General features: G+C 36.1%; 2 protein-coding genes across 2 annotated transcripts; both read right to left on the bottom strand.

Moving 5' to 3' along the window:
• Positions 1-186: 186 nt before the first annotated feature.
• Positions 187-6,010, bottom strand: dynlt3 (dynein light chain Tctex-type 3). The gene is made up of 5 exons (XM_023269591.3): positions 5,876-6,010; positions 2,686-2,727; positions 2,477-2,600; positions 2,310-2,387; positions 187-1,260 (listed from the first exon to the last, which is right to left on the bottom strand). The coding sequence occupies exons 1-5, from the start codon at positions 5,900-5,902 to the stop codon at positions 1,184-1,186; spliced, it is 348 nt and encodes a 115-aa protein (XP_023125359.1). The 5' UTR covers positions 5,903-6,010; the 3' UTR covers positions 187-1,183.
• Positions 6,011-8,622: 2,612 nt separating this feature from the next.
• On the bottom strand, positions 8,623-15,327 carry eaf2 (ELL associated factor 2). The gene is made up of 6 exons (XM_023269586.3): positions 15,142-15,327; positions 14,645-14,739; positions 13,120-13,256; positions 12,616-12,785; positions 11,194-11,406; positions 8,623-10,191 (listed from the first exon to the last, which is right to left on the bottom strand). Exons 1-6 carry the CDS (start codon positions 15,242-15,244, stop codon positions 10,148-10,150), a joined length of 762 nt encoding a protein of 253 aa, XP_023125354.1. The 5' UTR covers positions 15,245-15,327; the 3' UTR covers positions 8,623-10,147.
• Positions 15,328-16,190: the final 863 nt, after the last annotated feature.

Below are 16,190 nucleotides of genomic sequence, written 5' to 3'. Positions count from 1 at the left end.
AATCTAAATAAATTTATATTTCTATGTGAAAACTGGCTGGATCGTCTTATTTTCATGCAACAAATCGTATATTATCCTGTGCTGACCTCTAGTGGAGGATGACCCAAACTGCAAATTAATAAGAATACTCTCATTAGTGCTTGCAAAAACTGTAGATTGTGGAATTAATTTTATAACTGCATTGGAAAAGTTTTAACAATTTAATTCATTGAATAGCTTTAAACAGTTTAACAAGCAAATTCAAGGATTTTCTGGCTGTTCAGACTCATGAACATGCCTGCACAGACAAATAAATTAGTAAAACATCAACACGGACTAGTAGAAACACTTTACACAGGTGGACATGTAACGATCTACTAAATAAAACAAAATGACTTTTCTTAAGCACTTCTCACTACTGTAACAGTTCAGTCTGTTTTATTTGGGAATTTCCTGAAGGAGATAAAGCTGCAGCGACGCTAGCAACACTGAAGGACTGAGCTTTGAGATAAACGCTAAGATTATTGTGCTAACGTGCTGATAAACGTACCTGGCATAATATATTTATAATACCAGGTACCACAGAGGCTGATGGGAAGGTCAATAGTTTTGCAGGTATTTGGTCATTAATTAAAAGTTACAATTTTGACCTGACGACGGCACAACCTGAGACATTAAAAACTCAGTTACAGCTGTGTACTATTAAAGAAGAGCAATCCATCAAATACATTTTCATGTATTTCACTCAACACCGCAAATATGAACATCCCAGACCGACCAACCAACGTTACCATTACCGCTGTCGTGGCTAAAAAAAGAGTCTGTTTCACCTTACTGGAAATGTAACAGTAATTCTGGAAGATATATAAATATTCAATGTTCACTTTTCAACTAAACAGCATGTTGAAATGTGACTTTTTTTTTTTTTTTTTTTAGCAAGTTAATCCATCAGACTCACTCTCCATGAGCACGGCTTCGGCCCAATACAAAAGAACATTTAGTCACTCGCACATTTGCTGCCGACTCACAAACCGAAATTGTTTTTCCAGCCTGCAGGGAGATAAAAAAACTACTTGTACATCAGCTTCTACCAGAGTGGATCATCAGAGGATCTTCGTGGCTTCTTGGTCAGGGTGCGACTTCCAGCTTGGCTTCAGACATCACGGCGTTTGGAAGCAGAGCGTTGTGCAGCTCTGTGCTGCCGTCACAGCGCCACAGCTACAGCAAACACGCTGACCACGCAGTACATGGTGCGATTCTCCCACCGGACAGTGCAGCTTCCTGAAACATGCCAACACACACCAACAATCACACCTAATTCTATGTTACATTGATTTTTGTGTGATGAGATCTGCAGTGATTTTGTTTATGCAGCATTTATGTAGGCAAGTAACTCAATAATTCTGCATAAATAAAAAAAAAATAATAAATCAAGAGTGCCAAAACTGATTGAGACATTGATTAATGAATTTCCCTGAGGATAAATAGTATCTATCTATCTATATAATGGGCCCCAAGCAGTTTCTGGCTGTAACATTTTTCACTCACTGTCGCCTTTTTAAAATCTGGAATATAAAGTCTTGCACCTCTATGGAAACACAATTCTTTTATGCAATATACCATGAATCATAAGGCAGGGAGAAAACATATTTATTTTACCAAAAACAAACCAAAACAAAACTGGAATCAACAAGTACAACACTTTCATTGCATGATTAGAACACTGGGAATATACAGTGGCTCTACAAATGTATATTTTACTACTTTGTTTACATACTTGTCACCTATCTGCTCTGTGTAAATGCAGCCTGAAATTCAGCCGAAAAGTCCCTGAATCTTTGTCACCTAACTGTCGATAACAGTTGAGTCAGTATTGGCTTTGCAGTTGTACAGAAGAGTCAAGAATTTTTAATTTTTTACAGAATCTGGTCAGAAAAAAAATGTTTACTTTGTGCGCAGTTTTAAATGAAACACATAGAATGAAGTGATTTGGATAATTTATACCAATTTTAAGTTTTGATGTGATTATTTTTCCCTAACAAAGCTGAGAGTCGAACTTACTTAAAGGACTGTCAGAAAAGAGAAAATCTAATTCTACTAGATTTTACAGTTCCTTGCTATGAGAAATGGTGGAATTTTGGCATTTATAAAGAAATAATAACATGCCTTTCAAACATGCTAGTGGGTTTTGAGGTTATCTGTTTAATGTTATTTTAATTTGGTTGGAAAAAAAAACAGCCTTTTGAAGACATCATTTTCAAAAACTGTGATAAGCAATTGATTCCTACTGATACCAGGCCTGATAATGAATGTAATAAAGTGTCTCTCACCGTCAGTGGCAGTGTCCCAGTAGCAGGAGTTGGCTGTGTGGAGTCCAGCACCGCTCTTCTGCATGATGGTACAGTTCACTGAAACACATCAGAGCCTCGTGTCAGACGTGTGAAACATACAAGCAACATGCAAACACGTGATGCTTGTAACATGGCAACTGGCTCACCTATGTATTTGAACGGCCGTCCTTGTTTCACCAGGTGAGTCAGTGAATGCTCCACGACACTGGCCGTCCACTGGTTCACTTTGCTCTGGTTGTAGTCCGTTCCACCGATCACACCTTCGATGCACTGACACAAAGCAACAAACAGGAAGTCATGCACACCGATCACTTTCAAATGCAGTTCATTCACTTTTGCAGGGATCAAAACGTACCTCTTTAACTGAGATACTGGCCTCATCTGCGTTGAACACGACCTGGAGGATAATTTTAAAAAGAAAAACACAAAGTATTAGCGCCAGGAAAGTGATTTATTCGACATGGTAGTCAAATGCAGCATTAAAAAGTGTCTTTTAAGGAGGCAAAGTTTAACCCTCCTGTTGTCCTCATTTACGGGCACCAAAAAATATTGTTTCCTTGTCTGAAAAAAATCCAAAAATTCCCCAAATTTATGAAAATTTGCAAAACCTTCAGGAAGAAAATTCCATTCATTCTTTAAAAGTTTCCCTTAAAAGTTTTATTTTTAAAAAAATCCCACAAATTTGGCAAGAAATTTCTTGTAAATATTTTCAAAAAATGAGTAAAAATCTTCCCAAAAAATCCTAAAAATATCTAAAGTGATTACATATATATCAGTAAAACTTCTAATATTTTCTGTAAGAACATTCACATAAAAATCAACCAAAATCCAGCGAAATGAGCTGGATTTTGGTTGATTTTTATGTGAATGTTCTTAAGAAACATTTTTAACATTTCTTTTTTTCCCCATCAAAAAATGTTCAAAGAATTCCCATTGATCCCAAGTTTTACTGTGAAAATTTTTTTTTTCCTCCACGTTTTCAAACTGTTAAACGGGTCAATTTTGATCTGCAGGATGACACGAGGGTTAATGATTATTATCACTGAATGACTGAAGATATGGTGAACAAAAAGAAACCATAAAAGTCAAAATTTTGCTTTTAAAAACAGCTACATCGGTCCCTATTTTTACTCATTTAGATTTGTATTACTGATACTTACATCGTTGTTTGAAACTTTAAAAAAGTGGTAAAACGTCATGGCTGCTAATCTGCCAGCTTGTTTTGGAGATCTGTTACCATTTGGTGGCCAATAACTGATGAGTATATTTATTTTTGTTCTAAATGTGAGTGGGTAGGTTCTGTCCTAAAGTAATTTTAGTTTCTAATTGGCTGAAACAGAGCATTTACTGTCTCATTGATTTTGTACAATAAGCCACTAAACCTTTACATCTGAATTTGATTACAAATTTAAGCAAAATTGGACAACACATGTCTAAATATGTTTGTTTTGTAAGATACTAATTGTGAGTAAGGCAGTTTCTCTCTCTCGAGACAACAAAGTGGAAATAGTATAAGTGATGATGTTGTGTGATTTAATTTGTGCAGGTGTTATGGAGTCTGAAAACACTTATTGTGAATCACTTTGGGTGACGCAGCTGCCAAATGAATGTAGTGTGATGTGTGCCAGCGTGGCCAACTGTGGATGGAAAATCAAATCATAAAACAATCACAGTAAAATAATCGGTGCCAAAAAACTCTTACTGTGTAACACTTATTCGTGTTAGAGCGCTGAAAATAAACTTCCAAGTATCGTAATTGGGTGTAATTTCAATGTAAGTGTGAATTAGTAATAATATTTAACACATTTCAGAAGGAAATGTGGATGAACAATTGATTGATTTAAAAAAGAAATCACAATCTGAAACAATGCAGTCAGCAAACTGCATCTGCTGAAATTTAGGATATACATTATGCAGCACGTCTGACTCAGGATCTGGTTTTTTTATTACTGTTGCTTGCAGAATATGCAATACATAGATGGTGCTCCTGGGCTCCTGTTTCAATGTCAGATATAAAAGCTCGCTATTATTTCCTAATTAGAACTATTTTACATTCCATTATTGCTTTATGTATTTAATTTAACACACTCACAGCTTTGGCAGGGCTCCAGACTGAATGTAGCGACCTGGTTTTGAGAGCATGCGAGTTCAATTTCAAGTAGTAGTTCAGTTCACCCACTTACAAACTGTGCAATAAAAATGTAAATAAGACACTATGTGCAATTTCACATTTTTTCTGTAAATATTTTCTTCCAGAAGGAGAACATACTGCTGTTTTCTTTGTACTGTTTTTTCTATTTGCTGCTGTTACACTGAAAATTTCCCCGCTGTGGGATCAATAAAGGTTTAATCTATCTATCTATCTATCTATGTCAAAAAAAAGTTGGTTCTGGCATTAGAATGCCCTATTTTATTCTTGTCACAGTAATTTGTGGTCACACACCTGTCTGAGGGCGTCTAGCAGCATCTACCACAATATGAGGCGTTGACGGAACATCTGTAAATTCAATGTCTATCAATAAGCGGATGTTCAGCCAGTGAGGTGTTTCACTTTTGACAAGGCAGAAGATGGGACCAAATGGGAAAGTTTGGTTGCACCAGTGCTGCCAGTGAAAAAGTTAGTTTGGAGCCCTGTTTTTTGATAGTTGTTCTCTCTCCTATTCATTGAAAGAAAGAAATGCAAAAATCACATCCTTAAGTTTATTTGTTTGCAATAGGTAATATTTTGGTTTTATTTAATGATCATGGGTTTTAAATCTTCCACACAATAAATACTGGCCTGAAGCACTAAAATATTACATCACAAATCACAATATGTGGTAAAAAAGAATCATATTCATTCACATATTTTCCCCAAACAGTTCAGCCCTAGAAGGAAATATTGTTACAGTTTCTCCACAATGTGACATCCAGAGCAACAAGTTAATTTGCAGATTAGGATTTTTTTAACAATTAAAATGCTGCAGTGTTATATTGTACATAAAGTATATAATTAACCTGAAATAGCATAGACAGAGACTGTTGATTATTTGTTAATGTCTGACTCCAACAGTACATTAAACAACAATAAAGCACTGAGGGGTCATTCTCTACATGTACAAGTACGTTGTTATGAAATTTCTAGTTCTTCTTCAGCAAAATTTTGAATGAAAGTCCTTATAGTCACTCTATTATCTGTCAAACCATGAAAAATCTTCTAAAGAAGAACTGCAATAATGCTGCAGTTTTGATAAATGCTCTAACAGTAAAAGATTTGTCAAGTCATTCGTTAGCCCATTTAATCAGTCGATTACTGGTTGACAAAAACATGACACCACAGTTTCTGTAACCGCCACAGTCAGTAGTTTTAATGTCCCACTTAGTAAAATAACGTAACAATGTTAAAAACATGGTTAAATGTGACTGACTGGAACCACACCCCGGCGGAGATGCTCGGCGAACCGGCTAAGCTAACGGTCAGCTAACCGGCTAAGCTAACAGCTAACTGAATAACTTTGAAGTATTGACCGCGACAGTTTCGACAGATGCTATTAAATTAATTTCACCTCGTCTCCAGAGTTGTACTCCTCCATCGTTGCCGGCGCAGAAAACCGTCTATGTTCTTTGTTAACCGGGGTCTGCTGCTGTTATTGTTCCTGTTCAGCTCCTTCACAGTCAACGAGCGCAGAAAAGACGTTTCCACACACGGACTGTTTCTCAGTGTGGCGCCTCCTAGTGGTGGGCGTCTATGGCATCACTGGAGAGCCACAATAAAATATAAATCTGTTAAAAAATAAGGAAATAAATGTGTAAATATAAAGAGAAATAAATGAAGAAATAATTAAATAAACAAATCAGTTAAAAATAGTGAAATAAATGTGTAAATGTAAAGACAAATAAAGAATGAAATAAACAAATCTGTTAAAAAAATAAGGAAATAAATGTGTAAATATAAAGAGAAATAAATAAATAAATCTGTTAAAAAAAATAAGGATATAAATGTGTTAATACAAAAAAAATTTCCCCAAATTTCTGAAAATTTGCAAAACCTTCAGGAAGAAAATTCCAATAATTCCTTAAACGCTTCCCTTAAAGGTTTTTTTTTTTTTTTAAATCCCCCAAATTTGGCAAGAAAATTCTAGCAAATATTTTCAAAAAATGAGTAAAAATCTTCCAAAAAATCCTAAAAAATGTAAAAATATATAATATGTATAAAAATATACATATTTTGGCGGAAAAAAAGAAATGTTAAGAATGTTTAAGAACATTCACAAAAAAAATCAACCAAAATCCAGTGAATTTCGCTGAATTTTGGTTGATTTTTTTGTGAATGTTCTGGAGAGAATATTAGAAGTTTTACTGATGTATATGTAATCACTTTAGATATTTTTAGGATTTTTTGGAAGATTTTTACTCACTTTTTGAAAATATTTACAAAAATTTTCTTGCCAAATTTGGGGGATATTTATTAAAAATAAAACTTTGAAGGGAAATTTTTAAGGAATTATTGGAATTTTCTTCCTGAAGGTTTTGCAAATTTTCAGAAATTTGGGGAATTTTTTTGCTGAATTTTTTGATTTTTTTTTTCAGACAAGGAAACAATATTTTTTGGTGCCCATAAATGAAGACAGCAGGAGGGTTAAACTGAGGGTAATGAAAGAACTATAGACATCTGAAACTAGAATTAGAACTCATCATAATTCAGCTGGAGATCTGCAATATGAATTATAGATACCTACAACTGAACTGCAGGTTTCTGCAATAAAAAACCCTGAACACATAATTAGCAAGTGTCAGCGTTTTTATGAACCTGGTTTGGTGAATGCATTTCCAGACTGAGACAGAGAAGAGTGTTCTCCAAGCCATAAAGACAGGAAAAAAAACGCCAAAACCCAGAGGGAGTAGAACCATGTAGAGAGTAAAGTAGACCATGTAGTGGATCATTGTTCCTGGAGGTCACAACCTGAGGATGCTCCCCTCAGCATCAGCAGCTGCACAGTGCAGAGAGTGGACAACATCAAGGTCCTTGGAGTGCAGATCTCACAGGACTTGAGCTGGAAAAAGAACACCTCATCGATCTTCACCCTCCTGTTGTCCTCATTTACAGGCACCAAAAAATATTGTTTCCTTTGCTCGGAAAAAATCCTAAAATTCTGCAAAAAATTTATCCAAATTTCTGAAAATTTGCAAAACCTTCAGGAAGAAAATTCCAATAATTCTCTAAAAGTTTTATTTTAAAAAAAATCACCCAAAGATGTCAAGAGAATTCTTGTAAATATTTTCAAAAATGACTAAAAATCTTCCAAAACAAATCCTAAAAATATCTAAAGTGATTACAGATATATGAGTAAAACATCTAATATTTTCTTTCAGAACATTCACAAAAATATCGATTTTTTTGCAAATGATTTTAAGAAACATTTTTAACATTTTTTTTCCACCAAAAAATGTTCAAAGATTTCCCAAAAACGTTGAAAATGTGCACATCAGATGTTTCAATGTGATTTTTTTTTTTTTCCACATTTTCAAACTTTAAAACGGGTCAATCTTGCCCCGTGGACGACACGAGGGTTAACATACTTTTCCTTTTCTTTGATAAAATAAATACGAGATAAAGACAGGACTTCAGGACACCATGAGTGGATTAGATTTTCTTTTGAACCCTTTAAATCCCACAGAAGTGGCGCCGCTCCCATTTTACGAGCGCTCCTTAAATTACCATAACTCCTCAATCAATTGCGCTTGAGAGAAAATTCAAACGGTTCCTGAAAGAAGAGAAGATGCACTTTACGGGCTATTACAGAGCGTCAAAGGAACCACGTGCAACAACGTCCATCACAAAATTCCATGGAAGCCACCACTCCCTTTTTACAAATATTATAAAATAAAAATTTTTGTAAATATTATAGTTCATATTTTACATTTTTGTAGTCGAATATTTTATTCATGTTCAACTTTAGTTCCTAATTTAGAAAGATCCTGAAAAATCCAAGTCAGTTTTTTTATTCCACTTTAAACTATTGTTCCATTGTCTAAACTCTGTTTGTCACATATTGCCAGATATTGAAAGTTTAGATTGTTCTGAAAAAACAAGGCTAAAAGTAATCACTCATAGTATGATTTCTGACTCTTTTACAGCCCAAATAAAAATTCCAGGCAGCCTGTATGATCCTTGGGTGTTAAAGGGTTCCTCACTCACTGCCTCTATGTGGCAGCATCATGCTAGTTTTCACCAAGACCTGAGCAGCACCATTTTTATATTGTGATATGTATTAATCACATTAAAAATCCAAATAGAAACTGAGAGATAAGCTCAAGAAACAATTAAAATCTTTATTTTTACTATAAAGAAATGACTCTCCAAGACTTTACAAACGATCCTCTGGGTTCAGCGTCTTCAGAAAGGCTAAACACATAATTAACTTTCATTTATCTCACTATCAGTCAGTAGGGATGCCAAAGAAATGCTGGAACATGAACAGCAGCTTCCTGTATTTTCAGACAGCTCAGCAGACACAAAACAACAGGAAGTCCTGCATAACATCTGGCTGAGGCAAACAACAAAAAAAAACTCATGCTGAGGTGCAGTTTCTATGCATCTGGGTTGTTTGTGCAGCTCATACCAAGCTGCACTTCTGATTTGCTTATTATTAAAATATATATAAAAATATAAGCAATTCACTGTTGGTCGAGGAAAATTTGGAAATAAAAATAATTAGATTCAAGTATTGCAGGTTTAAAGCTACAAAGCAAGACCCTAACTGAGTACTAGTGCACAACTAACCCATTTATAGAAATTAAAATGATATGCGACGCTTTGGAGACGTCTTACAAAAAGATGCAAAGCTGCATCTTTAAACTAGCGATGAATAAATGACTCGGTGCAGTGGGTCTGGAGAAGGTGTGAAGCTACAGGGAACCATCACCCACCTCCTCTTTTTTTTTTTTTTTTTTAAAGAGTTTTTGCAGTTTTGGTCTTCTGGCCCACCAACTCTGCTCTCACCAAATCCGTTTCTAGTCTCAGCAGGAAGTTCTTTTCTGCACAAAACATCAGACAGATGAAGATATGAACTATCTGCAAACATGAGGACGCCAGAAGTATTTTTCAGAGGCTGGTGGAGACCAAAACAGAGCAAAAACAAACACTGAACTTTGATATGCGATTTCTTTTTCTAACTACTTCTGTAATTTCTATGGTAATAACATATCAGTGTAACATTTCAGCTTGTCTTGTTGCCCTCAAAGTGGCCAAAAATAAAATAATGTAATTAATGCAGCATTAAATTAAATCAAAATATTCTGTTGCCCTGCAGTTGAGTTTAAAGAATCCAAAGCAACAGGCTTAGTGATGAAGTTTACAAGAACTTTTTGTGTCTATCAAGACAAAAGCAGAAGATTCTGTCGTATCAGTTTGGCTCATCCTAATAATGCTTCATTTCTGTTATGACAGATTTGTGCCTCTAATTCAGATTTGTAAACTAATTCAGACTTTAAGACCCTTAAGCTCACAGCTAATATCTGATCTAAGGCACGACTAAAGTTAAGCTGAAATGCAGACAGCAGTGGTTTAAGACGACTGATTGACGGGCAGAAACATCCATCTTCATTCTGCCACTCACTTTTCCTTGGTCAGTTCAACCACAATAAAGCACCCAGTGAGATCATTAGATAGTTTCCCTGACACCAACATCATGTCTGAACTAAGGCGTCTCTCACACACAAAAAGCAATAAATGGGACGTAAAATTTGACGTTCTGTCAGCAGAGAAGCAACACGTTAATATCTGTGAGCAGAATTGTGGATATGTTGAGGCTCCTTTACTGAAAATCCACCGATGTTCAGTCGCTTTCACTGCCGGACTCACTCAGCTGGAGGTCACTCTCTGCAACACAAGCAGATGGAAAAAAAGACTTTTAAAGACTTCTGTTAGACTAACTGACTGTAGACTTTTGCTCCTGTGGTGCCTGTGTTTACAAACCAAAAATCTTCTGGTAGAATTATCAAATTGAAGTTGGATGAGTTGAAGATAGCGTCATTTTAAAACACTTTAAGCCCAAAGATTGAACTAAACGTTGTTTATTTGGTCTGACAGGAGATTACAGTGATATGTACTAGTGAAACTATAAAACAGCCTTGGTGCTGCTTTCCTCTTAATTGCGATATTGACTTGAATTTCATTAACTGTTCAGCCATAATTTACAGCCTAAAAAGCAGAAAAATTACGGGAAAAAAGATGAAATAAGGCAAAATTAGTTAATGAAAACCACTCCTCAGGATCAAAACACAGCTGCAGTGTTCTTAATTAAAGCTGGGGCCTTAAATATCACAATAATCTCTTTCTGTGGGATTCTTCCACAACTTAATGTACAAAGAGCTGACTAAACATTGTTGTTTCTGACTAAAAAGTGTTGAGTAATAGTGAAACACAATTCTTGGCACTTTCCTGACAACATCTCTGACATAGCAGCAAATATATGTAACGTAAATAAAAATACTTTATGAATCATAAAGGGAAAATTCTGTCATTACAGTAGCAAGCACAGAGAGTCAAGTGACCACTATCACAACAGAAAATCTAAAATCTAATAGAAAAATACACAGATACAAACTGCACAATAAAGTGTAAAATATACTCTAAATGAAAATTGTACTAAATTGAGAAATGCACATAAAATGTGAAATACTAACAATAAAAATATACAGTGAATGAGGAATTTCAAGTCTTGTAAATGTGCAAATAGTGCAACTGTATAAATAATGCCAAATAATCACAAGGAATGCAAAAAAAAACAACAATAAAACACAAAATAGCATGAACTTCTTTGTAAAAAAAAAAAAAATGAAATATGGAGTGTTCAAACAGATAAATTAATGTTCTACTCACTGAGGGTGTTCATGAGTCCTCCAGCCTCCTGGTGGCTGCTGGTGGTGATGATGGGCATGCTGGGGTTTATCGGTGCTGATGGAGGAGCAGGAGTCTGGTCGTCTTCTGAATCACTGCTGGAGCTGTCGCTGCTGGAGGACGACGAGCTGTTGGAGTCTGAGGAGCTGTCGCCGCTGCTCATCTCGTCCATGACCCGGGCCTCGGCCATCAGCTCTGGAACACAAACACAGGAAGAGGAAGTGGTCAACAACTGTCCAACACTGAAGGACGAACTGTGTGACAACTGTCCAACACTGAAGGACGAACTGTGTGACAACTGTCCAGAATTTAAGGAGGAACTGTGCAACAACTTTCTAAAATTTAAGGAGTAATTGTGCAACAGCCCAAAATTAAAGGAGGATGTGTGTGACAACTGTCCAAAATTTAAGGAGGAAGTGAGCAACAATTGTCTAAAATTAATTCAATTCAATTTTATTTATATAGCACAAATTACAGGTCAAATTGTCTCAAGACGCTTTACAGAACCCATATGCCTGAATTAAAGGAGGAACTGTGCAACAACTGTCCAAAATTTAACAAAGAAGTGCGCGACAATGGTCCAAAATTTAAGGTGGAAGTGTGCAGTGTCCATTCAGATTCAGATGCTGAAACATTCAATAAAAACTAGTGGTAGGATGTGATTTTTAAAAAAGTAATTAATCTAAATGCGATTAATCCAAATAAATGTTGGTTGAGACTGAATGGATGGACTGACATGTACGTGAACTGAAACAACAAAAATGTTTGCTTTATTTCTATTTATCTGCGTTTTTCATCCGTCTACTACAATCACAGATTACTGCAAACTCAAAGTGCCATTATATTCAACATTTTAAGACTTTTTGTAAACTCAAACACTTTCAGTGTCTTCTAAATCGGTCTATTATGGGATGGCTACACCGTTAGCTGGTACCAGGACTGTTGTGTCCACAGCATCCGTCAACTTCTTGCATCCATTCATTGTCTGTGTTTAAAATTGTGCTGTGGCGCCCCATAGCTCATTTACATAAAATAGTTTATTTCTATTTTATGCAAACGAGGAGCTGAGAGAGGAGGTACGACGCATTGTGAAACTTTCATCAAACGTCTAAACCAGCTGTTGCTGAACTAATAAAAAGGACAGATTCACTACAGTACGTCCTGCACATCTCTTCATGGCTGGAAAACAGATCTTAGGTTCATTAGCGCCACCTACTGGGCTGGACTGTTCAGAGTTACCGGTGGGACAGAAATCAGGGAACTGAGAAAGGTGCGATTAAATGCCTTATTTTTTTCTGCAATTAATCAGTTGAAATTAAGGCGTTAAAGTCCTGCTAAAACCATGATGTAGATGCTCATTAAAGCCGATATAATTAAAAACATTTTTGCTTCACATGTCGTTACCTCTCTCAATGTCGTCCATGGGGGATGCTGGGGAGGTTTTCTCTTTGGGAGGGGAGCTCTTGGAGCTGGTGGAGGTCTTGCTACTGCTGCCGCTGCTGGTCCTCATCTGCTGGCTCAGGCGACTGGTCTGCTGCTCCAGGCGAGAATAAATCTTACTGCTTCCCTCAGCCCTGGAAATGCACACGAACAGGACAGACGACGACGTGGAATTTTTCTTTCATTATGCTGCACAGGTGTAAAAGCACCTTCTTGAAATTTCAGCATGTTAAATGTGAACCAGTGCATGTTTCTTTAAACTCCCTTTATCGCTGCTGTTCTTATCTTTTTTGGAATTATTGATTTCTCCACCTCACTCAGGTTTTAAAAACATGTTTGAAGCTGCAATTTTTTAACTTATGGCATCTCCACAAAGGTTTATATGGCAAAACTATCCATTAAATCAAATGGATTTACACTGACACTTCTACGGACAGTCAGGAATGTAAATGTTAATTTTCCAGCCACCTGGTTTTCTTCACAGCTATATTGCTGTTGAGCTTTTCCAGTCTGTACTCTCCTGTATCATGGTTCACGATGAGGATGCACTCCTTCATATAAGGCCTCTTGGATCCCTTGAAGACGGTGACTGGAGCACTGGAACCCTATGAAGAAATAAAGGAAACACAAGCAGAGCTGTAGACAGTATTTTGATATATTCTGAGTCCCTTTCCTTACAGATTTTTTGACTGTTTGGCTTCTCATCTCAGGTACAAAGTTTTGGTTTTCTTACTTTACAGAATGACGAAACAACTTGGAGAAAATATTTAATGGCAATTTTTCTGACAGATATTATAATTCAATGTTTAAAGCTTCCTTTCAATATTCACTGTGTTGTAAATTCAAAACACGTGACAGAATCTCACTTCATCAGACCTTTAAAAGACACATCACAAAGGTGAAAGGGAAAGGTGTGAGTATCTAAAACCACTAATAGTACAGTTCAAACCCTGTATTTATACCTGCTCCAAATCTGCACAAGGTGTGGTCTGAACTGACGACAAGGGGCTGAAGTTAGAGTTAAGTTAGTTAGTCTGTTAGACAATAGTTAGAAGGTAGTCATTAGACAATGCTTGAACTACAAGATTTATACTGACAATTGGGAAACATAAAAAAAAAAATAGTTTTAAATAAATAAAACAAAATTATCTAACAACCACACCACCTATATCCTCAATTTCATCCTTGTTTCAAATAGCAAATTTGGTTTTAAATCTATTCATTATTCAGCCCTAAAATACAGTCTGAAAAGTTGATGAATTAAAAATATTTAAAGTTTAAAAAAAGCTTCTTAATGGAAACCACCCATCAGGATCAAAACATCTAATAAATAAAAACATCATCAGACTTCAGTGTGAAGCTGAGGTTTTGAACACAAATATGGCTTTAAAATACTCTTTATTGACATTTGTAAACACATATTTGCAGGGTTTCTGCAGAAATCAGTCAGTCAAATTTAATGCTTTTAACACCATTTTAATGCTAGACAGTAAAAATTTTAATGCCACGACCGTGAACTCAACAAATTACACAGGTTTGCTTTTTTGTAAAAGATGATTTTTATATGAAAACTGTCCCTACATTTCACCATTTCTGAATCTGGAAACCACCCGTTTTCTAGCCATTTTTTCTGGAATTTGCGTTTCCTCATTTCTCAGCTCTCCTCCACCTGGTCCAGCCTGCAGGCCACTTTCCAAACATGCAGTTTTTGGCAATTGTACCCGACCGCCCAGAACAATTATCGCAATGCTTTGGCATGTTTACGCAGATGCACATATCTGACGAATTGCAGTCTATAATTACATATTATTATTATCAAATATTTTTCTTTAAAACTGCAGAAATAATTTTTAATGCCACTGAGAATCAAATTTAATGATTTTTAATGCCATTTAAGGCCTTAATTTTCACAAAATCAATTAAATGACTATTAATGTTTTTTAATGCCCTGCAGAAACCCTGATTTGGAAGCCCTGGACCAGCAAATGCTAACCTCTAAATTGGGTAAAGTAATCGTAACTTGCTCTCCTTTGCCCACTTCAAGCTCCCCTTCACAGGTCGTATCAATGGATGCTGGTTTGAAATCATCTGTGGCAAAAGAAAGCAAGAAAATTAAGCACTTACACACATTCAAACACATTAAATAGTCAATAATGATAAATATTCCAAATCACATGGCTGTCCTGTTGTACTGCAGTTCTTCACCGGCACCAGCAGGTGGGGATAGTGCGCAGGCCAACGCAGTGCTAACAGATGCTAACATTTTCATAGCTTCAAGCATCAATTACTCACAACAGTAGAAAGTTAACTAACTTATAAACATAAAAACTACAATTTTACCAAAGCGTGCCAGGAACAGAGGCGCACAAAAGAACTGCCGAGGTGGATGGAGAAGCCACCGGACATGTCAAACCTCCGGAGTTTGAGCTAACAAGCTAACTAGCATGCTACTGTTAGCTACCAGACGGGACCAAATGATTGAAAACTCACATCGCACTGTGTGGTAGGCACTTTTAGGGTGTTTCTCAAACGTCTCTCCCAGCTTCAGGACATGTTCTTGGTTGTCAAAGTTGGAGTATGCTGTCCCGTTCATTCTGGGCTTTCATGAGGTTTAAACTTTACTTTCTGCTCTTTTCTATCCGAGAACCAAGTAAGTCAGAGTTCCGTTAATCCCGCCTCCTCCTAACTCATCTTTGTTGCGATTGGTCAATCGGACAGCCTCGCTTTCTGATTGATTTAACGCTTGTCAATCAACATGTTGTAATGACAGGGCAGCTTCAGAGCAAATGTCACATGGTTTCTTTCTTTAACCATAAAATCTGTGGTTGTAACCAACATTTTGATATTCATGATACTGGTCAGTTTTTATACTGATATAAAGCAAATTTAACTTACTGTGTAATTATTTAGTTCAAATAAAAAAGAAATATATTGAATATTCACACACAAAGGCATTAGGATCTGCAAACACTGGGGATTTGTAAAGTAAGTAAAAGTAAGTAAAATTAGTAGAAAGCCTGAGACACTGGGAAAGAAAGGTCATCCCGCTTTCCTTCTGTGTGTCGTCTATGTTCTGCATTAACACAACAGTGAGTGCAGGAGAGCCAGACCAGTGGTTCTTAAACTGTGCACCTTAGAATTAGTCATATTTATTATCATTTACAGAGATATTATCGTATGTCAAGGAGTGCCTTGGAATTAATTGTTTTCCTAAAAATTTTTCCATGTGATAAACATGTTTGAAAATCACCAGGCTAGATGAAATTAATATATCTCATATCCTACTAATTAAGAAAATGTTCATCCCTTGAATTCCAAAACGTAGTACCCCAAATCCATAAAAAACAATATGACTAAATTATATCTGTGTTTAGGTTAATGATGACTCATTTAATTACAGCAACTTATGATAACACAATAATATGTATTTTCATAGATACCAGGCCTTCTGTTGCCACATTTATGTAACCTAAAGATTAGAGAGGATGTGTTCTACAAGTAAATATGGAACGCAGATTTGAGATGACGGAAAATAGTTT

The sequence above is a fragment of the Amphiprion ocellaris genome, chromosome 11 (genome assembly GCF_022539595.1).
Source record: "Amphiprion ocellaris isolate individual 3 ecotype Okinawa chromosome 11, ASM2253959v1, whole genome shotgun sequence".
NCBI lineage: Eukaryota > Metazoa > Chordata > Actinopteri > Pomacentridae > Amphiprion > Amphiprion ocellaris.
Note: the sequence above shows the minus strand (reverse complement) of the source record. Positions and strands in the feature narration are given on the sequence as shown.